This window comes from Syngnathus floridae, chromosome 3 (genome assembly GCF_059516105.1).
Source record: "Syngnathus floridae isolate MCC-2025c chromosome 3, RoL_Sflo_1.0, whole genome shotgun sequence".
Lineage (NCBI taxonomy): Eukaryota > Metazoa > Chordata > Actinopteri > Syngnathiformes > Syngnathidae > Syngnathus > Syngnathus floridae.
In genome coordinates this window covers 1,090,951-1,116,156 of record NC_142415.1, presented here as the reverse complement: position 1 = coordinate 1,116,156, position 25,206 = coordinate 1,090,951, and the positions used below count along the sequence as shown (strand labels likewise).

The window sequence follows — 25,206 nt, the reverse complement described above, 5'->3', positions numbered from 1 at the left end:
AACATAGCCGGAGTTTAAAAAAAGCAATAATAAAAAATTGGGGGTGAAACATTTTGCTATACTATTGTCACTTCCCTTAAAATACAGTATACATTACAAGACAACCAACAGACTCCCTGAACCATCACATTGTTGTGGTGGAGGGATTTATGTGTCAATTATCCTAGGAGCTAAGCTGTCTGGGGCATTGTGTCACTGCCAGGGTCTCTTATGCCAAATAAGCTAAAGGACCAAACAAAGCCAAGCTCAAATAATCAACTTGACCCCGGATGAGTGGAAGAGGATGGATGGATGCTACAGATGCTGCAAACACAGTTGTCTTCGAGGGGTGTCAGAAAGGTTCCAAGACTGGTGTCAGAAAAGAAATCTTTCAAAGCCAAACTACAATTTTGACCCTTCAATGTGTGCTAGACAATAAAACAGCTCATCTTCAAAGAGATCCTGTGACGTTTGCTTTGTTCAAAGTGCGAGAAAAGCCGAGAGTTGGGACAAGGCAGCTTGTGGATGCTTCACCGTGACAAAGAACCTGCTCACATTTCCCTGAGCATTCAACAGCTCCTGACCGAGAATATCTGTGTAACAGAATAATACTGTTAATCACCATAAACAATACCAGAAACTCAGCATTATTACAGAAGAATGGCTGCTAAATAGAATTGTTTCTATTAACACATGGAGCCCAATACTGCAAAGTTTTTTTTTTACCTGCTTTTTCTTTCTATTCCACAGATTGACATGAAGAAAGACATTGAGACATTAATAGCAGAGGAAAGAGCTGACATCATTTTAAAATATGCCATGGTGAGTCTGTGCCTTAAAGTACAAAAGAATTTCTTTACTTAGCTCACAAGAACTATAAACCCGACATTTTCTACAGTTGTAACATTCAGACAGGAAAGGTATCCGGACTATAAGCCGCTACGTTTTGCACAAGCTTTGAACCCTGCGGCTTGTAGTCCAGTGCGGCGTTGTGACAGATCAGACGTAGCAGCCAAGTCCAGAATGACAAAGACTATTGAGGATAAGGGATGGGGAATTGGAGTGCTGGAGCTCAGGCTGGAACCTGATCGGTGATCGGCTCACGGCGTGGGAGTTGGCTTTAGCCAACGGCTTCGTGGAGGAACGCTCTTCATGGCGCGCTGGGAAGCAAGTGGGCAGGAGCTGACTTGGTGGAGAGAGCAGCAAAGCGAGCGTAGCATAGTGGGACGCTTGTGGTGATCGTGGTCAGGGTGAGGAGTCAGGACGGGCAGCGAGCAGAATGTGGTCAATAACGGGCAGATGGTTAGGACGGCAAGCAAGACGTGGTCGATAACAAGCAGGTGGTCACGTTCGTTATTTTTGTAAATTAATATTTGGGTCTGCCATACCTTCAGTCAACATTTAAAAATTTAAATCATCCATCCATCCATCGTCTATCCGTCCGTCCATCCATCCATCCATCCATCCATCCATCCATCCATCCATCCATCCATCCATCCATCCATCCATCCATCCATCCATCCATCCATCCAGCCATCCATCCAGCCATCCATCCAGCCATCCATCCATCCATCCATTTTTTCTTTATTTGGTTGCTCATTCAATTCACATCAATGTTTGAATATAATAATTATATATTTGTAATACAGAGATTACCAACTAACCATAATATTGAGATGTTCGTTTTAATCTAAAAAATATACCCTAGGAAGATCTCTACCAATAGAGAGAAAAAGTAAAAATATTTTTATATGTTGTTCTTTTTTAAATGATTATTTTTATTATTATTATTTATCAAAACATGCACTGTCTTAGGGAGGGAACACCCCCAGCCAAACTATTAAAAAATACTGCGACTTACAATCCGGAAAACATGGTATTTTGCTTTGTGTTACTCTAGGACAGTGGTTCTTAACCTGGGTTCGGTCGAACCCTGGGGGTTCGGTGAGTCGGTTTCTGGGGTTCGGCAGAGCCTCCACTGCAGAGGTCTGAACACACCTGATTTATATATTCGCATATCTGAACTGGTCTCGCAAAGGCAAAAGCAGGAGTCACACTGATTTGCTGGTATGTCATTTGTTGTGAATTCATGCATTGTGTTGGTTTTATTCTTTGAACAAGGTGATGTTTATGCACGGCTCATTTTGTGCACCAGTAAAAACATCTCTGTCTTGAGAAAACAAAAAAATTCACTAAAGGGGGTTCGGTGAATGTGCATATGAAACTGGTGGGGTTTGGTACCTCCAACAAGGTTAAGAACCACTGCTCTAGGATGAAAACAGAACAAACTCCTGTGGGTGTGCACAGGTCGATTAATTCGTGTTGCCAAATTTACAGTGGCTGTGCATGTGATAGGGGGAATGAGGACCAATTCTATTAGTTAAAATGAGAAACAGTATGAAACAGCTCTAAATTGTCAACAAGATAAAGCAACCTTATTTAAATGTTTTCAGATGATACTGGTTGAGTGGAAATGTTTGAAGAAATGCTGAACAGTGGCCATAAACTCATTCTTTTCATCAGTCACCCAGAACAACATCAGTGTCTTGTAGATTTTTGAGGATAGATTGACAGGTAGACATGGATACATGAATACTCTTTGTACATGAATAAAGGTTGTTGTTAAAGCAGAATTGCTCATCGAGTTAGTTAGTAACTTTATAGAGGCTAATGTGGAGATGGATGTGGAGACAGTGCGGTTAAATTTAGCTCAATGTCTGAGAGGTGGAGTGTGCAGTGGATGGGTGAACTCTGTCTAGCCTTAGCAACAGCTGTGACACTGATTGACATTCCCATATTCCAGGCTAAATTCTCAGTGGGAGAGACTCATGCATTCTAATGAAGGTTTGTAGTAGGATCATAGCTGGAACAAAATAAAGCTCACAGCATGATAATGTTGAATAAACTGCTTACCCTGTTTTGCATGTCTCCCTGCTCATTAGATACCTTTAACACAATTAAAATACTCTTGGCAAAACTGAAAAGGAATGTAGGTAATGTATTTTATTTCAGCCAGTTTCGGTATTGAATGCGCAAACACTGTAAGACTATTATTGTAAGGCAAGCCCCATTCGCTTCTTTAATGCATATTTCTGATTCATAGAATGTGTTTGGCATTGTTTTATAGAATTAGGCATGCCCAGAAATGCACAATCAAGACTTTGAACAATATTCTGTATGTCCTTTTTAAAATTTATTATCAGAGGTGCAACTAAACATTTTAGCAGGGTTCTCAAACAAGCACCAGAGATTGTTGTTTATTGCTCATATTTTCCCTGACCCACTGACCTTTATGGATGAACTTAGAGACTTACATCACACCTGGGCAAGATTTATGTGTGGATATTCAATTTTGATATAAGTGAATATATGTCTCACATATTAACTACACTATGGCATCTTATTAAGACAATTTACTATTTGATTAAAAGAAGACATTAAATTCATATTTGGCACACGAGTTTCCTGGCCCGTTCGAGAACTTAAAGCATATGTAAAGGCACCTTTAACATGTTTTAAAAACCACTCAGAATGTTTGATTATATTCACCTGTATCCAAATAATATTATAGCATTTGAAATAAAATTGCATTTGTGAGCCAAACGCAATCAATTTATGTGTATTTCTCGATCTTGACTGCCCCTGTCATGAACCGCGCCATTCTGGATCACATCGTACCGTGACGTAGATTATAGGACTCCCCCCATTGTTTACCGATTGATAGCGTGAAGATCCATACAATTTCCTGGTGTTTTGTCTCCAATACTTCACATATAAGCATAATAGAGACAACGGAGCCCCCCAAGTTCACTCACCCCCCCTCGAAAGTGCCAAGACAGAGCCTTGCAATTGCCAAAAGGGAGATTCTTGGGGTATGAAAATAATAATAATAATAAAATGTTACCTTTATGTTATTTGAAAAAGAAAAAAGTTTAGGCTTATAACTACAGGTGTAACTTCGGTAGTAACATACTGGGTGCAAAGGGGAAATAAGAATTATCACACCAAAGTAATAATCGTTCATGGTTTTTCCCAGTCCTAAAAATTAATTTTCCTACTGTTTTCTACCCTATAAAAAAATATGTTGCCGAATATATTATTAAGATAAATTTTCCTTGCAACTTTCTTAGAATTTATTAAATTGGACACCCAAAACAATATCAGTATATAGCCATTGATTTTCTCCCGATCCGTCTGTACCTTCCGCGCCTTCGTTTTGCAATGCATCAGTCGCTGGGGTACTTCTCACTGGTTCAAATTGGTAGCCTTGTACCCCAAGAAAGAAATCATACTCTTCTTCATTTTGTTAGAAGGTGAAAAATCATCTGAGGGAGATTTGTTAGACGACATCGCTTCGCTATTTGTAAATAAAACAAAACAAAACAAAAACGACATCGCTTCCACTTCTGTATCCGCCATTATGCTTACATGGGCTAAGTAACTCCTATAATCGACGTCACAGTCACTTCGGCAATTTCCGGGATGATCACATAAAAACCGTTGATTTTTCATCGATTACTCCTCATTTCGCAATTTTATTCAAAAATTAACAACAGTTTCCAAAAATACAAGTGGGGTCAAATACATTTTGGGACCCCATAGTGTCTTTACATGCCCTTTAATTGACCACCTCTGACTTGGAGTATGGGACCCTGTGATCAGATAGCTTGGCAATGTTCTCTTGGGCTGCTGTCTTTTTTTAGCACCATGAACATATTTTGACAGACAGTTGAAGTGGTTCTCCAGTGATGAGTTTGGCCACTGTCTTGCATTGAATGCAGCCTAGTGCAGCCAGCTATGACAACGGTTGTGCATAGGCTACTATGGGAGGCACCGCGAGGGTCACATGGATATCAATGACTTACCTTGCATTTATTTTGTAGTTTGTTAGTTTGAAGTGCAAACATTTTGAAGTTGCCCCTTGGAGTGAATAGTTGAGGTGGCTGAATTGACTTTGAATCGATGCTGGTCTGATATTCTTAGTAAAAAGCGCAGTGACGGATTTATCATCGCCGTCATCATCATCATTATCATCATCATCATATTACTATAACAAAGATTTCCACTTTTTGACAGACCTAGAGAGTGATTGTGTATGCACTTGACATCAAGTTTCATTTTGACAATCAAAGGTTTACTGATTGTAAACCAATGTATTTTTTATCTTCTCAAAATGAAAACGGATTCATGTTGCAACACTGCCAGCTGGAATGGGAATTATTATTAAGGAGCCTTGAGTTTATTCAATGACGTTGGGCCATAATTCTTACCTTCTCAGTTGTACTGTTTGGGTTTGGTTGGGTTGGAGTCTGCAACTTCCATGTTCTCCAATACTCCCCAGCCATCAGATAATTGGCTTGATTTGACCCCCTACACCTAGTTCAACACACCCACTGAATTATTTTTTATCCTGAGATAACCTTTACCTATTGGTACTGATTATATCTCCAGGGCAAACAGGGTGGGGTCAAGATTGACCCTTGGGAAGATGCTGACTACAGCGTCTATAAAGTCATTGATCGCCTCGGGTTCATGCAGTAAGTCGATTCTTGATCTTTTTGACGAGTTTATATATGTATTGTAGAAGTAATACTATTTTCTTCCTGTTAATTATTTTATTTATTTATTCATTTTCCAGTGACGATGAGCTGCCTGCACCAACTGTTCATGAAGAAAAGGTACGTTATGCACGTGTAAAGTTATCAGAACAAGGTGAAGTTGAAGTGTTCCCGGATCCCATTCACTAAAGTCACGTATTACCTGCACCAATAATTACACGTGATTCCATTAGGCTAAAGTCTTATCCAATTGACAGGTGCGCCAGATTCACCAGTTTTTACACTCGAGCGCATCTACACCTTCAAAAAATATAAAGCCCATAGTGTCAGAAAGGAACATAGTAACTGAGACTGTGTGTAAGGGATGCATGAAGTTTAACACACATTCCTCACACTTAATTGTTTATTTCATTGTTTGTTTTTCCACAGTTGAAGCAACTAGCGGTAGTGAGAGCAGAGAAGTGGTTGAAGATGGTGAAGAAGTGGGATAAATACAAAAACAGTGACAGAGTAAGTAGCAGCCAACATACGTATCTAAAGAAAGAATGATGTAAAAATAGTCTGTCTATCCCAAATGACAATAAATGGGCTGACATTATTGAATACCGTATTTTTCGGACTAAAAGTCGCCCCGGAATGTAGGTCGCATTAGCCATAAAATGCACAATAACGTGAAAAAAAACATATATAAGTTGCTCCGGAGTATAAATCCCATTTTGGGAGAAATTTATTCGACAAAATCCAACACCAAGAACAGACATGAACGAGCAACAACAGGCTAAACAATAGGTATGCTAATGTGACATAAACAGAAACGAAGAGATGAGAACGGGCCTGACGTAACATTCAGAGTTATTCAAATAACTATTACATAAATAACACGTTTATAAAACCATCTGTGTCACTCCAATTCATTAAATCCATCGATCGTCCTTTATGTCAACAATGGGTGCGCGCCGCTGACAGCGCTTGCACTTCAAAATATTCCACAGGCCCATATAATGATATATAAATTATATATCAAAAACTATTATATAAGCAATAATATTATCAAACCATCTGTGTCACTCCAAATCATTAAATCCATCGATCAAATTCCTAGCCCTTTGGCAACAACGCCGCGCGTGCGCCCTGACGTCAGCCTCGTTGTTATTCCACATATCTAGTATATAACTATATTGTAGCGTTAACAAAGTACAAGGACCCAAGCACCGGCGTCGACTTCCAGGCGTGTGGCGGCGTGGACTTCCAGCCACAGAGGTGGACGAGAGCTCCATAGAATAGGACCGGGCGTGCGTAAAAGCCATGTCCGAGCCCCATCCCCCGTCCCCGGACAGCCACCCGGCCGAGCACCGGCCCCCGACTTCCATCCACGGAGGTGAAAGAGTGCTCCCTAGAGTAGGACCGGGCGTGCGTAAAAGCCATAATAGTTTTTCAAACCTTCTGTGTCACTCCAAATTCTTAAATCCTTCAAACTCTTCGTCCTCCGTGTCGCTTACAAACAAAGCCGCTAATGATGCCGGTAGTACGTGGGGCCCTTCATCATCTTCGTCATCCTGTGATCGAATCTTTGTCCTTTATGTAAACAACCGCCGCGCCGCGCTGTTGACGTCACTTGAAATTCAAATTACAGTGATCCCTTGCTACATCGCGGTTCGTTTATCGCAGTTTCACTTTTATTTATTTATTTTTTTGAAAATTTATGAAAAAATTCACATTTAAGTTGCTCCTCAGTATAAGTCGCCCCCCCCACCCAAACTATGAAAAAAAACGCGACTTATAGTCCGAAAAATACAGTACTACAAAAGAGCCAGCTGTCAAATGCTAATTTTCATGGTAATGTTTTTGATGTTTTGTGATATTTGCAATAAGCTGTTTCTAAACTCTGATACCCACAGATGCCTTAATGCATCTGAAAATTGCTTAATTTTTTTTGCATCAATATTGACCATTTTATTATTATTATTATCATTATTATTATCATTATTATTATTATTATGATGATGATTATTATTATACCATGCCTGACTAAAATTTCTGGTTTTGTATTTGCCACATTTGTACCTCCCTCTGCTCGACCATGTTGTCAGATGGTGAAACGGGTGTACAAAGGCATCCCTGTGCAGCTTAGAGGTCGGGTCTGGTGTCTGCTGTTGGATGTGGAGGACATCAAGAAGCTCAATGAGGGTAAATATGAGGTAAACACAAGAATACTTATTCACGATGCCAGCATTGTTTTCCGGGACTTGTCTAAGGCCTTTCACGTATTAACAGCAATTCAGACAATACCATGTCCACTGTCATTGCTGCAAAGGTGGTATGGGACAAATTGTAAAATGAAATACCATACTGTATGCTCTTAATCTTATCTCATGAAGCTATGAATGCAGCTTTTGCCTGCATAATTTTTTTCCTGCATAAAGCAATTGCAATCATCATACTTTCATTGAATTTAGTTTTTCATAAACATACATGTGAGTATCTTAACCTGACTATAATGTCTTGATGTCCTAGAAAATGAAGGAGCAAGCCAAACTCTACTCATCTGAGATCAAACAGATTGACCTTGACATCAACAGGACCTTCCGCAATCATGTCATGTTCATGGATCGATTTGGAGTCAAGTAAGTATTCAAATCATCATAAAAGACAAAAAAAAAAAGGACAACCTCAAAAGACCAAACAACCGACCAACCTGCGATTGGCTGGCAATGGGTTCAGGACACGCCCGTGACCCCCATGGGGACAAGCAGTACAGACAACGGATGGATGGATGGAAAATATACGTACATATTTGAGAGCTGATTGAGGATCTTAATCTTATCAATTGATTTAAATTTGGTTAGATGTCATTACATCATGAAATCAGGGAGCGTTTTTCTTACCCATTGCGTTTGCGACTTCAGTGTGGACTAAGTGCAGCCTATGTTTTGGATGGGTTTCACTGGAATTTAGTGTTCTACAGTGTGATGTCATTGTAATAGATCACAGGCCTATTTTGGAAGAGGCACTGGAAAGTATGGAGCAGTCTCTTTACCTAACTGCAAAATGTATATTTGAATATAAAAAAAGTGTTAGCGAGTTTGAGCTCCATTTTATTAAGAAATTTCTGCAGCCACTGTGTAGTTGATCGCTCAATTCGCCTCACTGTGGGCGAGTGTTAGGGTTTTCCAGGTTATCTTTATCGTAGTATTATGTTGGAATGCAACAGGTAATCAATACCTCACCTTGTCCTCTTTATCACAAGGTCGTAAAACATCCCCTGACATGTTTAGACTGGAGGACAAGGGCTTTCTAGCGAGCCTACTCATACCCCCACTCTGTTTCTCTTAATAAATATGCCCTTGCAGGGTGGAGAGTTCAGACCTCCATTCGAACATCGCTGTACGCACAGCGACGATTGGACTCTCCACCTGCAGGTGTCTAAAAGGACTTACTTGTCTCCCGTGTGGTTCTTGCAAAATAAGTTGGAGTGAGCAAATCTCTAACAGCGAGGGTCAGTCTAATGTTTTGGTTTATGATTTAGAATGTATACATTGCAGATGTTGTGTTGTTTCATCTGTTATGCAAAACAATGACTGTTATAAGCTTCTGTAGAAGGAACATTGGCTTGCCACCACAAATTATTTCTGATTATGACTAAAGTTAATGGAAGCAGAAAATACTAAGTATGAAGAAAAGAAAATGATTGAAAGCCCATTGAGCACATGTCGTTTTAGAAAGTTTGGAGTGAGCAAATCTCTAACAGCGAGGGTCAGTCTAATGTTTTGGTTTATGATTTAGAATGTATACATTGCAGATGTTGTGTTGTTTCATCTGTTATGCAAAACAATGACTGTTATAAGCTTCTGTAGAAGGAACATTGGCTTGCCACCACAAATTATTTCTGATTATGACTAAAGTTAATGGAAGCAGAAAATACTAAGTATGAAGAAAAGAAAATGATTGAAAGCCCATTGAGCACATGTCGTTTTAGAAAGTTTTTGTTGATGTTTCAACAAAATTGGATAGATTACCTAAGAGGTATTTCCACAGTATTACCTATTTTTAAACAGTGGTATTTCTGAGGATGAAAACAAACTGTTTTGACATGCAGGTCAACTTCTGAAATGTATATGTCCAACTGTTGTAATCAAAATCATTTAGTAAATTCTTGGTACAGTGACCCTGAGTGTTCTGAATAGTGCTTTAAATAAAATACACAAATTATTATTGTTAACTGTTTCTTTGGTAGGAAGCGTGATTCCAAGACACACATCATCTTAGCTTCTTTTAGTCGCAAGTAATTAGGACATTTGATGTTACTGCTATTTGTATGTTTGAAAGATGTGTAGGGTTCTAGACCCTATGCACAAGCATATTAAGTTAACAGAACAATAGTAACGTGGAAATAGTTTACTCGTTTTCTGACATTGTTACTTTTAACCTTTTTTTTGCAGACAGCAGTCTCTCTTCAATGTTCTGTCAGCGTATTCAGCCTACAACACAGTGAGTGACAGTTTTGCCTCCATCACAAAACCCACTCTTGTACTAGTGAAACTCATTGAATGTTAATTAAGATGATTAAAATTTGTATTAGTTTCTTATTACACCTTCAGTGTAACTATCTATAAACCAGAAATTAATTATACAATGTATCACCACATAAGTCAAGCTATCAATATTGTGGTTTCCTAAAAAACGATAATATTATCATTTCTTTAACATTTCATTATCAGATATGTTATTATTATTTTGCATATTGGAGAATATTTTATTTGCAGAAAAAATTAGAGCTAGTTGTTTGCTGTTCTTTTTCCAGTTCTGTGTTTATGTCGATTTATTTTTTTGGCATTCTGTTACACCCCTAGTGGAAACTGTTTCCACATACTTTGGAGTTCACTGACAAAACGGAGAAGTTAAATGTGCATTCCAAATATAAGACTGCATAGCCATCCATGGTGATAGAGTTGGCTGTATGTCATGGAATTATGGGTGCAATTCATCATTAATTTTGCTCAGTGAATTCAAGAGAAACTTTTGCACTATATATTACAATGAAATACACAAATTCTAAGATAGTCTACATATTTACCTCATCCTGCTACATTTCTTGACCGTGTCAAACCTTTCCAAATTAAAGACTTTGAAGGCTTTTTCCCTCACGGGTTGCCACATAAGAAATTTGGGCAAATTTCACGCCGGATGCCTTCCCTGACGCAACCCTCTGCATTTACTACCCGGGCTTGGGACCGGCACAGGAAAGACACTTGGCTATGGCTGCATGTTTCCAAATTAAAGACTCACATTGTATATTTCAGCAAATCAATTAAATTCACAGTGTTTCAGATCAGTGTCAGCTCTTGGGCATTCACATACCGTAATTTCCGGTGTATAAGCCCTGACTTTTTTCCAAAATTTTGGACCCTGCGGCTTATAGTCAGGTGCGGCTTATATGAGATTTTTTTCGGTATTTTTGTGATGACGATCACTTTTACTCTTAACACTATTATATACAGTAAAAGCTACAAAACAAACTGACAAATAACTCGTTTTCAAATCAGACGAGTAAAAACTGGTCAAATATTTTTAAACAAAGATATTATTAACAATTCTAGTAATGTGGCGGGCCGTATCTGGTCCCCGGGCCTTGAGTTTTACACCTGTGCTCTAAACCCTTTCTCTTTCTCTGCCATGTGACTCAGAGATGACACAAAGCAGTGGCGCTGTTTGGACCATCTGCATTGTATTAAAGCCCAATAAATCAGCATTTAAATTCAATTCTCCTGACATTTTGCTCACCAAAAACAAGTTGTAATGAATGTGAACTTTTGATGCATTTTATTCAGAAGGTTACTTTGAACCCTGAGGCTTAAACGGCGGCGCGGCGAACTTATGGATCTTTACGGCCTCCGGCCTCCAGGGGGCGCTCTAGCAGGAAGCAAGCGCGAGACAGGCGAAGAAGAGATAATGCGCCGAAGAAGACGTGCTAGTTTGTGTTTACAACATTTCGTGCATCACGCAGAACGCGATCAAGACGGACATTACTGAAAGGCAGCTTTTATACACAAACCGTCATCATGGGGGACAAAAGAAATGCATATGATGCCGCTTTTAAGCCAAAGGCAGTCGATGTTGATGACATTGTGTTGTGTCTACTCTGGAGCGTATTTATGGATTTTTACGGCCTCCAGGGGGCGCTCTAGCAGGAAGCAAGACCGAGACAGACGAAGAAGAGATAATGCGCCGAAGAAGACGTGCTGGTTTGGTTTTGATCGTCTCGCGCATCACGCGCACACCCACACTCACACTCACACAAATGATGCCGCTTTTTAGCTATACGTGTCGCTCGCTAGTTTAATGTAATTTAGCGCTTCGTGCATGAATAAGATTAACATGAACAGACCCTCATCACACTCGAAGAAATGCATAAAAGCGACGACGAAAGAGAGACTGAGAAAGTGTGAGGCGAAGGATATCTAACGCTATTCCAATCGGACACTAAGGAGGAAGACTTCGATGGTTTTAGTGCACAGGAGGAAGATGAAGACGGCTCTTTTTTTACTTTTACTGGTATGTTTTTTTTAACCAGCCCTGTTAGTGCTATGCTACCGTGTTGCTGCTGTGTTACTGCCGCGTCTCAGTGACTTTTACCGGTATGTTTTATTTAATCAAACCCTATTAGTGCTGTGTTACTTCCGTGTTGCTACGGTATTACTGCCGCGTCACAAACAGTGTTTGGAAAGAAATGTTAAGGTATGTTATTAAAGCTGTAAAAAATCTTTCTGTGTCCAGTCTTTCTTTGCTAATAACTCGCGTGCACACTTCCGCGTTGCTGCGGTACTACTGCTGTGTCACAGGTAATGTTTAGAAAGACATGTTAAAGTATGTTATTAAAACGTTAAAAAGGTTTTCTATGTACTGTCTTTCTTTGTAAAAAACTCGTGTGCACGTGCGGCTTATAGTCGGGTGCGGCTTATGTAAGAAAAAAACTGAAATATCCCTGAATTTCAGCTGGTGCGGCTTATAATCCGGTGCGTTTTATAGTCCGGAAATTACGGTACGTAGTTTCTATACAAACATTTCATTTTGTAGTTACATTTTTATTAAGAAGGGTTTTTGTGCATGAATGTATAGTGTTAAAGTACTGTTGCAAGGAGAGGGAAGGCATGCTAGGAATTAGGTTCAGTTCAGCTGTTGGCTGCAACTACTGTGCACAATGCCACAAAAACGCAGAGTATTTGATCATCCTAAAGCTGTGCTGCAGTGTCAGCATCAGGAAAGCTGTGGAAACCCGTCTATGTAATTGTTTTCACCTTCTCCTGTGGTCTGCAGGAGGTGAGCTATTGCCAGGGCATGAGTCAGATCGCTGCACTGCTGCTCATGTACATGAATGAGGAAGACGCTTTCTGGGCTCTGACACAGCTACTGGCGAACCAGAAACACGCCATGCATGGTGAGATTATGTTTTGAAGATGACGTATGCTGCATGTTGCTTTTGGAATGTGCAGGTCAGTGTAACTTTCTATTAGGTGCACTGCTATGATTTGTTTTTTTTTTTTTTTTTTTAATGTTTCTCTGCTGTCTTGCTCGCAACCTCACGCCATTGTCCCTTCCTTTCAGGATTTTTTATTCCTGGATTCCCCAAACTTCAGCAATTCCAAGCACATCATGATCAGATCATTTCCAAACTCATTCCCAAACTAAAAAAACACATGGTGAGGCATGACACTGTTGCATTACCAGTATCATCTGTGAACACACAGTGGAGTGTACAATTCTTCAGTTTTATTAAGGATTGTTGGTTAACCATTAAATGTTTCTCTGTAGGACAAAGAACAGATGTCTACAGGGATTTACAGTACTAAATGGTTCTTACAGTGTTTCATTGATAGGGTGAGTAAATTGATCAAGATATACTCCATTGACAATTGCACTGAGACACATTTAAGAACACAATACTGAAAGAGAAGGATAGGACCCATTTTTTTCTTTAATCTTCATCTTTGTTTTTTTCTTAGTAGTTGGTTTAAAGTTTTCAAGATGGACATTGGATTTTTTTCAACAGTTTGGGGAAGGTCTTTTTCTGTTCCAGCATGACAGCAGAGACATGCTCGGATGATTTCATGTGGAAGTACATGTACTATATTACCTCAAGCCATCTTTGGATGAACTACTATAAGAAATACGATTCTAATTCTTATTCTGAACAACAAAGACAGGCACTCTTTTAAGCTAAACCATTACAAAATCTCTTTGAAATGCCATGCAACATCATTATTATATATATTTTTTTAAATATTATTTTAGCAAATACTACCTTGTGTGTTTTAAATCTCTGGAATATTGCATCAGAAGTAATATGAAGTGTTTATCTATTCCAAACCAATTTAGGCCTACAATCCTGTGGTGGGGGTTTGGCACCATTGGGCCACTGTCAGCACTTCTCTTTCCCACTGAGTCATTTTGCCATTCGATATAGTCTGCTGGACGCTAAAAGAAACCAAAAGAAAACAAAAGAAACTCTCTGATTCTGGCCAGGAGATGCCATAATCCAGAGTGATGATGTGATTTTTGCAGACACCGTTTACTTTGACCCTACGCCTATGGGATGTTTTCATTCTGGAGGGAGAGCGGCTCCTCACCGCCATGTCTTACACCATCTTGAAGATACACAAGAGTAAGATGTCAAACAGCTTGCCATTTTTTGCTAACATATTAATACACTTATTTATTAATGCACACTCCTTAGTTATTATTTTATGTAAAGTATGTAAAGAAATAACCTTACTAGGACATTGATTTGTCTGCTTTACCTCTGTCTTACATGATAATGGGACATATTTAATCAATCAACATTATGACCCGATGAGATATTATTAATACCACCTGATAAAATGAATGTGTTTCGTCTCTGCAGCACTTGTGTTTGTCTTTGTCTGTTGTTTACCCTTTTTTGTAATTCTGGCACTTGTTTTATTCTTGCACTCGTAGTATTCTTGCACTCATTTGCGCTGCTGTGACAAGTGAATTTCCCCGCTGTGGGATGAATAAAGTCATCATCATCATCATTAGCCAAAGAAGTAGCATTAAAACCATACGCAAAAATAACCTCATGTTTGATTCTGCATAATGTAATATCCAATCACCAGGATTTTTTCATTATCCTAAATGAAGATCTCCTTGCCTTAGTCACCATGATCTTGCTCATGCTTTCAAAATAGTGCACACGCACCCTGTTTTTTTGTTTTAATTGAACTGGAGTTCATATTCCATCTTTGTGCAGTTCACTTGGACAGGTGTAAACACATCAAACTAACTCTGATGTCACCAAAAAAATTGCAAATGCACTTCAGCATGGTTCACTCAATGTTTATGATGTCTGCCCAACCCACAATGGTTATGGTACATCATCAACATTACTAATAGCACTGTTTCTTAGGTATGATTTAAATGGATGAGCCATTGATCGACAGTACCCTATTTTCTGGATTATAAATCGCTCCGGAGTACAAATCGCACCAGCCATAAAATGCATAATAAAGAAGAAAAAAATATATAAAAGTCACAATGGCGCGTGCGCACGGCCTCCCGGCTGTGCCGGGTGGCCGAAAATAGCTCCAGCCGAGCGGATCGGCACTTTATAAGCACCGCGGATGAAATCGCGGAGCCTCATTCGACTTCCAGCGGGCCGCGCACTCGCGCACGCCGCCCGGTTCAACGGCTCTTGCGCCATAAAGAGTCCGCCTCGGCTGGTTCCCCATGTCGGCCAGAACAAGTGAAAATTCGGCCTCTTCCCCTGGAAGTCTGGCCAAGTTTGGCAAATATTTTCTAAGTGCCAACGACTCAACCGCCGTAAAGTGTCCGCCTCGGCTGGTTCCTCCGGTCGGCCAGAACAAGTGAAAATTCGGCCTCTTCCCCTGGAAGTCTGGCCAAGTTTGGCGAATATTTTCTAAGTGCCAACGACATTCATTTAGACATGGCGATTGAATGTTTACGTACCGGTCGTTATTGTCGTTGCTTGACGCGCGATGACTCGCACATTCGCTCAATACCCAGTACTTCCCCCTAGCAGTCATCGTCGCTGCCTGGCTTTCGATGTCCGTTATTGAGGTGAGAATATTTGAAATTGTTGCTGAGGATGCGTGTTAATGCGACGAACGCTTTATAATGATTCAGTTTCTCGCTGTTTGATGAGCCTGACGGACGCACACCCACGCACAATGAGATGCATGAGAAACGGCCTTGGTTGCCATCATATTTGAAGCAATGAATACGAAGTTAAATTTTATGACTCGGTGTATAAGTCGAGGTCGATTTTTTTCTGTCGATTTTGGATCGAAAAAGGTCGACTAATACACCGGCAAATACGGTAATTGTACGGTATGCTACCGTCACATGACACATAAACAACGAACTGAGAACATGCCTGGTATTTTAACATAACATATTAAGAGTTATTCAGATAACTATAGCATGAATAACATGCTCACAAGTTTATCAAACCATTCGTGTCACCCCAAATCACTAAATCCAATGAAATATTCATCCTCAGTGTCACTTTTAAACTACTTTGCTTACTCCGGAGGTAGAAGATGCGGCGCTTCCTCTTCTACATCGCTTACGTCAGACTCATCGTCAGTTGCAGAAATTATCAACACAGGCCTAGAGGGACCTCTTGCGGTTTAGTGAAAATAACGTGTAAAATGATATAATAAGGTGTTAGTAAATTCACACATAAGTCACACCCCCAGCCAAACTATGAAAAAAAACTGCGATTTGTAGTCCGAAAAATAGGGTATATGCTAAATATGGTCAGTGCCACAGATCACTCTGATTAGCTGTTAACTAGCGAATTACTGCACAAATTATTACAGTTATGCAGAAAAACAAACAAACAACAAAGCAAAGGGCATTATCTAGAATATTAAGACGAACATTGCTTTTTACTTACATGTGTTCATGCCTGTACTATGTGTGCGTTGGGCAAGGTTGTGTTATGGTTATATATGTGTATTGGTTATATGTGCATGTTATTTCATGAAACCCTGACTGTGGATGAAAATTACTTCTAGGCCATGTGCGATATGTAGCCTTGGCAGAGGTGTAAAGTCACAGCTGTGTGCTTGTGGCTGCATAAAGCCACTTTGTAGTGATTCGCTGTGTACCCCTGGCCACCCCACTGACAATTTTTTAGCTCCACCACTGTCACCAACTTTAGCATTTGAGGCAGTTACACCAGTAATTACACAAGTCAAGTGACAATGAATTAATACTAACATGTTTGGTTTAGCTCCCAAAAGCAAAACTTTATATAAATTTTAAACCTTTCTATTAACATTCTATCTCTTTATACTTGCAATTTGTTTTAGCATTTTATCTAAGAAAAAGAGACAGTCAGCTGAAACTGTAAAGTTTCAGATCACTTTGAGAAATTGTAAGAATACAACCTTTTTGTATCACTTGTATGATGTGAACATAGCCTGATGCAAGTGCATTTGTGTTTGCAAAGAACATCTCATGAAGATGTCTTTGGAGGAGCTTCGAGAATTCCTGCTGGAGCGAATTGCTCAGACCTTTTTTTACAGTGACGACATAGTCATTGAACAGCTACAGGCATCTATGACTGAATTACGAAAGATGAAGCTGGATTTTCCTCCCCCAGGTACATGACAGTTTTGACGGCTTCCAGATTGTCTTATTTTAGTGCATAACAACCAATACATTGAGCACTACAGCAAGTCATTCATTTATACATAATGCGTTTTCCAACAGTCTCAAAAGACAACACAGACAACATAGATACAACCATTCACATCTACAGCCAATATAGAAAATTCAGTGAGCCCAAAATAAATCTGACACACAAACACAGCAGCAAGAAAAAAACAGAGGAAACACATATTTGACCTGAAATTGTTTGTTTTGAGTGCTAAGCAATCTTAATATACCCCCCCCACACACACACACACACACACACACACACAATATATTCATTTCACCATTACTATCCACTTGTTTTCTCAGGGAAGCCTGAAGAGTTACCACGTAAGCCTTTAGGCCAGGAGCTGCCATTGTTGCTGAGTCCACTGGAGCCATCCAGAGGAAAGCGCTCCTCAGCCAGTGGTTGTTCTAAAGCAGGACTCAGCTTCCACATCATATCCAACCAGCCAGATTCCATATCCCCAGACCAGACTCTTTGCAAAGATATCAATGATCTGCATCCTGTTAATGATGAGGAGGTTCCCCTTCCTTCCCCAGATCCCGTTATTATCCACAACCAGGCCTTGTACAACTCAGATGAATTCCCGCTTACCAGGCCACCGCCTTACCAGCCCCCAGAGAGCCTCGCACCCAGAACTGCTGCTCAGTTCTCGCAGTCTTATGAGTGGAGGGTTGAGGTGCAAGCTGATGACTCAGGGCTCCCAGATTTACACTCGACAGACAACCTCACTCCTGTGAACATTAGCCCTGAGGGATCCTCCAGCAAGGTCCTGAGGACACTATCTTAAGTCTTGCTCAGTCAAAAAGTGAAACGGCAACAGAGATAGAAAAATGTACCGTATTTTCCGGACTATAAGTCGCTCCGGAGTATAAGTCGCACCAGCCATAAAATGCCCCAAAAAGTGAAAAAAAAACCATATATAAGTCGCTCTGAGGTATAAGTCGCATTTTAGGGGGCAATTTATTCGACAAAATCCCACACCAAAAACAGTCATGAACGAGCAACAACAGGCTAAACGATAGCAACAACAGGCTAAACGATAGGTATGCTAACGTGACAAACACAAACAAAGAGCTGAGAACGGGCCTGATGTAACATATAGAGTGATTAAGGACAACTATTACATGAATAACATGTTTATAAAACCATCGGTGTCACTCCAATTCATTAAATCCATCGATCATTCGATACGATAGCAACAGGCTAAACGATAGGTATGCTAACGTGACAAGCACAAATGAGGAGCCGAGAACGGGCCTGACGTAACATATAGAGTGATTTAGGACAACCATTACATAAATAACATGTTTATAAAACCATCGGTGTCATTCCAATTCATTAAATCCATCGATCGTTCTTTGTCAACAATGGCTGCGCGCGGCTGAGGGCGCTTGCACTTCAAAATATTCCACAGGCTCATATAATGATAGATAAACTATATTTCAAATAACTATAATATGAGCAATAACATTATCAAACCCTTCATTTAAATCCATTAAATCCATCGATCAAATTCCTCGTCCTTTGTCAACATCGCCGCGCGTGCGCCCTGACGTCCGCCTCGTCTTTATTCCACAGATCTAGTATATAACTATATTGTAGCGTTAACAAAGTACAAGGATAGACGTGGGTTTGGTAAACGGCTCTTTATTCCACAAAACAAACTTCCAAGCGTGTGGCGGCGTGGACTTCCAGACACGAGAGCTCCATGGCAGAGGACCGGGCGTGCGTAATGGCCATGTCCGAGCCCCATGCACCGTTCGCGGACAGCCACTCGGCCGAGCGCCGGCCCCCGACTCAGTAGAGTAGGACCGGGCGTGCATCAAAGCCATAATAGTTTTTCAAACCTTCTATGTCACTCCAAATCCTTAATTCCTTTAAACTCTTTGTCTTCCGTGTCACTTGGAAATGATCACCGCTAATGATGCCGGTAGTCCTTACGTGGGTCGCGCCGCGCGGTGCCACTGACGTCACTTGAAATAGTAATCCATTTGTACATCACGGTTCTCCAAACTTTCTTTCTGCTGCTCGATTACTGTTTTCAGCTGCATATTTTACAACTTGAAATTTGTAACTTGTCTTGTTTTATCAAAGACAAAGTCTGCTTTATTGTCGATTTTTTTTTTCATATACCAAGACACACAAAGAGATTGAAATTACGTTCCCACTATCCCTCGGTGAGATAGTACACATATGCATACAAGCAACACAAAAAACCCAAGAAGGCATAAACAATGAATAAATAAGAGTGTTGAATAAATGATAAATAAACAAATAATAATAAATAATAATAATAAATATAAGAGGAGCAAACAGACAATGGACTTGGATATGGTGCTTTAAAGTGTTATTTGCTTTATTTGATGTTTTCTCTATTTTTTATGTTTTGAATATGTTCAAGATAAAGATATAAAAGCATGTGAAGTGATCAACTATACTAAAAATAACATGGGAAGTGGTCAACTATACTTTTAAGTGATGTCTTAATGATCAAGTAAAAATTTGTGGAAAAAAACCCATATATAAGTCGCTCCTGAGTATAAGTCGCCCCCCCACCCAAACTATGAAAAAAAACGCGACTTATAGTCCGGAAATTACGGTACTTCCCTAGGCCAGCTGTCAGATTCTCTGTCTTCCAATAGGACCGTGAGCCAGGACCACCCCTGAACACTTGATGAAAATGCTCATCGTATGTTCAATACCAGCCCAATATTGTTACTCTCCGTGAACATTAAATTTTGACTGCCTTGTCCAAATGCTTTGCTCTGTGAACAGGCTAGCACGAGGTACATTTGCAACGCATTGCGTTTCCTACATAGTAGAAATAGCACTTTTGTTTCATTTAACCCTTATTTATCCAGGTAAGGAAAGTGAGAACAGATTCTCATTTGCAAGGGACAGTATTTTAAATCTTCAATTCTGCACTATGAAGCAAAAGTAATCCACAAGCTTCAAGCCTTTACTTCACAGCAAAGTCACAACAAAGGGTTGCCTTTACAGACACTGATGCACCACAAACGTTAGACAAAAAAAAAAATGTCTTCGGTTCGGCTTCTGATTTGCTCATGAGAAAAATAGATTTTTGCCCAAATGAACACGCACACACAAGTCAGTTTTACAGTTTGTTTTGTTGCTTCATGATCAGTGGCTGCTCATCTTTGATTATTTAATGTAATAAGAAGCTCAAATACGGAGCAGTCCATTTTATTTTTTATGTTGATTTTCCTCAAACATTGCATTTAACACCCTAACAAGAATGTTTATATCATTAGTAGACATGTTAAATACATACTTTAGTGTCATAGGACAAGGCGGTGTAGCTGTGCTTAAAAATGGTAAAAAGCCGACATCGTGTGGTTGTTTTAGGTTAAGCAGAGCTAAAGTCATTTGTCAGAATTTGTATTTGAAGTATGAATCCTGTAAATTTTGTTTTCATTTCTTTCCTCCTAATTAAATTGGTGCCAACAATAAAGTGTTGTTTAATCAATCAGAAAAGTGAGCAGAAACCTATGAATTATTCTGTAATGATTTATTAAAAATTGTTAAAATGCCAAGCACATTTTATATTACATTGTCTGTTAAACTCTGGTTCTTAAATATTAAAACCTTTGACTACATTCTGTGTGGTATTGACTCTGTATTCCACATCTAACTTACTGTATTGCACAAAATAAATGCACCTGGGAGGGTCCAAGTACATTTTGGTGGGGGTCAGTGCCCTTGTGTGTAGTTAGTTAGTTAGTTAGTTAGTTAGTTAGTTAGTTAGTTAGTTCGTTAGTTCGTTAGTTCGTTAGTTCGTTAGTTAGTTATTATAGTACGAACAAAAGCAAAGATTTGTTAGTTAGAATGATTATAGCATGAACAAAAGCAAAGATTACAAACACTGTTTAGGCCTATTGATGCTGCCACGCTGTTGATTGTGTGTCCTGTAGTGGGTACGCACCCAAAATCGACCAAGATGCCAGAAGAAAGCCCCACCCCATTTTTTGAGGCAGTCAGACCAGCCCAGAGATAATCTTACTTTGAATAGCCCGTGATGTTGAAGTGGAAATCATTCATCCGCAATTCTGCATCCCGTGGTGTGTCGGTGAAAAACTTGTCAGGGTCCGGGGTGGCATACTTCTTTTGTCCACAGGGAGCAACTGTGAGCAGAGTGGCACAGTGCAGAGGGCCCAGGTGTGACTCATCAGGCTTGTTAAAGGAAAGCTCTTAAGGAGCATGCTGTCAACTGCTAGGCGCCTGAGTGTCCCTTCAGTGCGATCACCTCCACGGTTGTGCCTCTAGCTCCTCGCTCATAGTTCTCGCCTTGCTCTTCGACGCCACGTTCTTCAGATCCTCTGGTCCGCAGTAAGATCTCCGCCACAGCCACGTTGAATTCTCTGACCAAGTTTTGTGTATCCTGCTCGTAGATTACCTCCACCGATCACCGCCAAGATCCACCCCGTTCTGGCTGGACTCCACACACTCCACCATTGCTGCTCCCGCTCCGTGCTTCTGGCTCCGATCATCCCGCTCTACCTCCACCGCAGCTCCTCCACTAAACCCTCCTCACTCATTCTGGACGTCTGAGTTGGTTTTTCTGCATGTGGGTCAACTAAATCGCTAAAACGATGACGGAACACTCAGACCAATCAGACCCAGTCGAGCCATTCAGACGCGCCCTTGCAAAACAGCAATACCAACTCCAATCCCACAAGTCCACTCTCCAAGCCCTCCTGGAGCAGCAGCAGCGAACCAACGATCAACTGAAACAAATGACCAGATTGCTTCAAAACACCCAGGTCAGAGAAACCCCCTTGCCGCCAGCTGGCGCCTCGAGCTCCACAGTATCGCCACCGAGTCCGCACTTTAGCGAGGTTCGTTCCCCTCATCCAGAGAAGTTCTCCGGAGAGGGTGGTAATTGCGGAGGCTCCCTCCTGCAATGTTCGCTAGTTTTTAATCGGTCTCCCCAGTCTTTTTCCCACGACGGAGCCAAGATATGGTTTATTTTGGGACTCCTCACGGGCAAGGCGCTATGATGGCAGAAGCCCAATTTTCTGACTGCAGGAATTTTGGCTGTTCTTACGAGGAGATCTTAAGCAGACCTTTTCGACCGAGACCGATCAGACGGGTGTTTCTCGCCGGTTGTGGGGGCTTAGGCAAGGGAACAACACCGTGTCAGATTTTTCTGTTGAGTTTCGTACGTTAGCAGCCGCGTCCGGGTGGGGCCCTGTAGCCTTGAAAACTTTTTTTTTTTCAAGCCTTAAATGAGTCCTTAAAGGACGAACTGGCAGTCCTGGAAGAACCAGGGACTTTGGACGACCTGATTTCCCTGGCCATTAGGGAATTAGGGAGAGACGGAGAAGCTCCCGATGTGAGTGGACGGAGGAGAGATCACAGTTTTTTTTAGCCAGACCCATTCCGCCCAGGCGATCGCCTAGCCAGTCCTCTCCAGAACCCGAAGCCATGCAGATTGGCTGAGCCCGACTCTCCCTGGAGGAGCTGCAGCGGCGCCGCGAGTCCCGACAGTGTCTGTACTGCGGCTCCCCCGATCATTTCATCGCCTACTGTCCGGTTCGGCCAAAAGAGAGGGTCCTGAGGGGAGGACCGCCGGACCAGCCGACAAGTGTTAAGTCTCCTCGCTTCTCCCTACCCGCCATGATGTCTGTGCACAACCATCACTACAAGCTATCCGCGCTGGTCGACTCGAAGTGCGAGAGAAACTTGATCGACCAGGAATTTGTCTCCCAAGGCAAAGTCGAGACGGAACCTCTCCCTACGCCTCTCGCTGTCTCTGCCCTGGATGGGAGAGGGCTCTCCAGCATAACCCAACGCTCCAAACCCGTGGAGCTAATCATCTCTGGCAACCATCGTGAAATCATTTCCTTTTATGTCTTCCCCGTAAGACAGTCTGCCCTTGTACGTGGTTTCCCCTGGCTTCAGAGACACAACCCTCAGATCAACTGGTCAGAATGCCATATCGAGTCCTGGTCCACGACGTGCTTGTGCTCTTGTCTTCAGTCTGCCGTGCCATCTCGCCCGCCCCTAGTAGCACCCGAGGAACCTGGTCCGATCGATCTTTCACAAGTGCCTAGAGAATACCATGACCTAAGACAGGTTTTTAACAAGAGCAAGGCTTCATCCTTACCGCCACATTGCCCCTATGATTGCGCCATAGAGCTTCTTCCCGGAGCTCCGCTACCATCCAGTAGACTCTACAATATCTCACGCACTGAGGGACAAGCTATGGAGACTTACATCAATGAATCACTGAATTCGCCCGTCCTCCTCACCCCTGGGGGCAGGTTTCTTCTCTGTGGGCAAGCAGGATAAGACTCTCCGCCATTGCATTGACTACCGTGGCCTCAACCTCATCACCGTCAAAAACAGGTATCCTCTTCCCCTCCGCTCATCAGCATTTGAACCAGTCCAGGAGTCCACCCTACGTAATGCATATCATCTGGTCAGGATCCGCCAGGGAGATGAGTGGAAGACCGCTTTCAAGACCCCGCTAGGCCACTTCTAGTACCTTGTCATGCCTTTTGGACTTTGCAATGCCCCCGAAGTCTTTCAAGCCTTAGTCAACGATGTCCTTCGGGACTTCCTCAACATATTCGTCTTTGTCTGCCTTGATGACATCCTCATCTATTCACGGAACCTCTCCGAACATCGCCATCATGTCCGCCTGGTGCTGCAGCGTCTCCTGGAAAATCGCTTATGTGTCAAGGCTGAGAAGTGCGAGTTCCACAAAAGTTCCATCACATTCTTGGGATTCATTATCAAGTTCGGCCTGACCCCGACAAAATCAAGGCCTGGACTGACCTATTCCTGAGAACCGCAACCAGGTCCAACGCTTCCTCGGGTTTGCCAATTTTTACCGCCGATTCATCTGCAACTACTGTCAGACAGCCGCTCCCCTAGCAGCCTTGACCTCTACCAAGACAACATTCACCTGGACTCAAGAAGCCAACGCCGCATTCATCACTTTAAAGGAGTAGTTCTCACAGGCACCAATCCTAATTCATCCAGATCCCTGGAAACAATTTACCCTGGAGGTCGACGCCTCCGACACAGGAGTAGGGGCTATCTTTTCACAGCACTCGCACTCTGATAGGAAGCTTCACCCCTGTGCCTTTTTCTCCCGACGTCTGTCACCCGCAGAGAAAAATTATGATGTCGGTGCCAGACGCCTTGTCCCGCCAATTCGCACCCGGCGAGTCAGTGGAGGAACCAGCACCCATCCTTACCCCCAGTTGCACCATAGGCTGCCTCTCCTGGGATATCGAGGGGCTCGTTGCTCAGGCTCAGCTCCGGGAACCCGATCCAGGCACGGGGCCACGAGGAAAGACCCACGTCCCTTCTCAGCCCATCCCGGGACCAGCCGCACCATCGCGTTGATCACCAGACGCTTCTGGTGGCCATCCGTCCACAAGGACGTCAGGGAATACGTTCTCGCCTGTCCCATTTGCGCTCGCAACAAGTCCTCCCATTGACCCCCTGTTGGCCTTCTAAAGCATCTCGCATACCCAACCGTCCCGGTCCCATATTGCATTAGATTCTGTGACAGGCCTGCCCGTCTCACAGGGAATGACCACCATCCTCTCCATCGTCGACCGCTTCTCCAAGTCATGTCATCTTGTACCGCTCAGAAGACTCCCCTCTGCGTTCCAGACAGCTCAGATTCTCGTCAAACACGTATTCCGTCTCCATGGTATCCCGCAGGAGATCCAGTCCGATCGAGGTCCCCAGTTCATATCCCAGGTGTGGAAACAGTTCTGTTCAGCGCTCGATGCGAAGGTCTCCCTGACATCGGGCTACCATCCCCAGACGAACGGGCACACCGAGCGCTTGAACCAGGAGCACGAGGCCGTGCTCCAATGTCTCTGCTCTGATAACCCGTCCGAGTGGAATAAGTTTCTCCCCTGGGTAGAGTATGCCCACAATTCTCATGTCTCCTCTGCCACAGGACTCTCCCCATTCGAGATT

General features: G+C 42.0%; 1 protein-coding gene across 3 annotated transcripts; it reads left to right on the top strand.

The window, feature by feature from the left end:
* The first annotated feature begins 502 nt into the window (after positions 1–502).
* On the top strand, positions 503–22,078 carry LOC148400056 (USP6 N-terminal-like protein). Of its 3 annotated transcripts, XM_088371893.1 has the most exons (14): positions 517–576; positions 730–801; positions 5,431–5,516; positions 5,618–5,657; positions 5,967–6,047; positions 7,628–7,735; positions 8,052–8,161; positions 9,977–10,025; positions 12,852–12,972; positions 13,140–13,234; positions 13,347–13,412; positions 14,097–14,196; positions 17,029–17,181; positions 17,544–20,858. In XM_088371893.1, the coding sequence occupies exons 2-14, from the start codon at positions 736–738 to the stop codon at positions 18,026–18,028; spliced, it is 1,560 nt and encodes a 519-aa protein (XP_088228019.1). In that variant the 5' UTR covers positions 517–576; positions 730–735; the 3' UTR covers positions 18,029–20,858. The 3 variants fall into 3 exon arrangements, with proteins under 3 accessions (XP_088228020.1, XP_088228021.1, XP_088228019.1); XM_088371894.1 differs by lacking the exons at positions 17,029–17,181; positions 17,544–20,858 and adding an exon at positions 21,651–22,078 and having other exon boundaries at positions 503–576; XM_088371895.1 differs by lacking the exons at positions 17,029–17,181; positions 17,544–20,858 and having other exon boundaries at positions 508–576; positions 13,911–14,247.
* The last annotated feature ends 3,128 nt before the right edge of the window (positions 22,079–25,206 follow it).

Bases quoted from the DNA above. Each gene is read 5' to 3' on its own strand.
- LOC148400056 (XM_088371893.1), top strand. From the start codon at position 736: ATGAAGAAAGACATTGAGACATTAATAGCAGAGGAAAGAGCTGACATC. The intron at 802-5,430 runs GTGAGTCTGTGC...TTATATCTCCAG, and splicing joins TCATTTTAAAATATGCCATG to GGCAAACAGGGTGGGGTCAA. The intron at 13,413-14,096 runs GTGAGTAAATTG...TGATTTTTGCAG, and splicing joins TACAGTGTTTCATTGATAGG to ACACCGTTTACTTTGACCCT.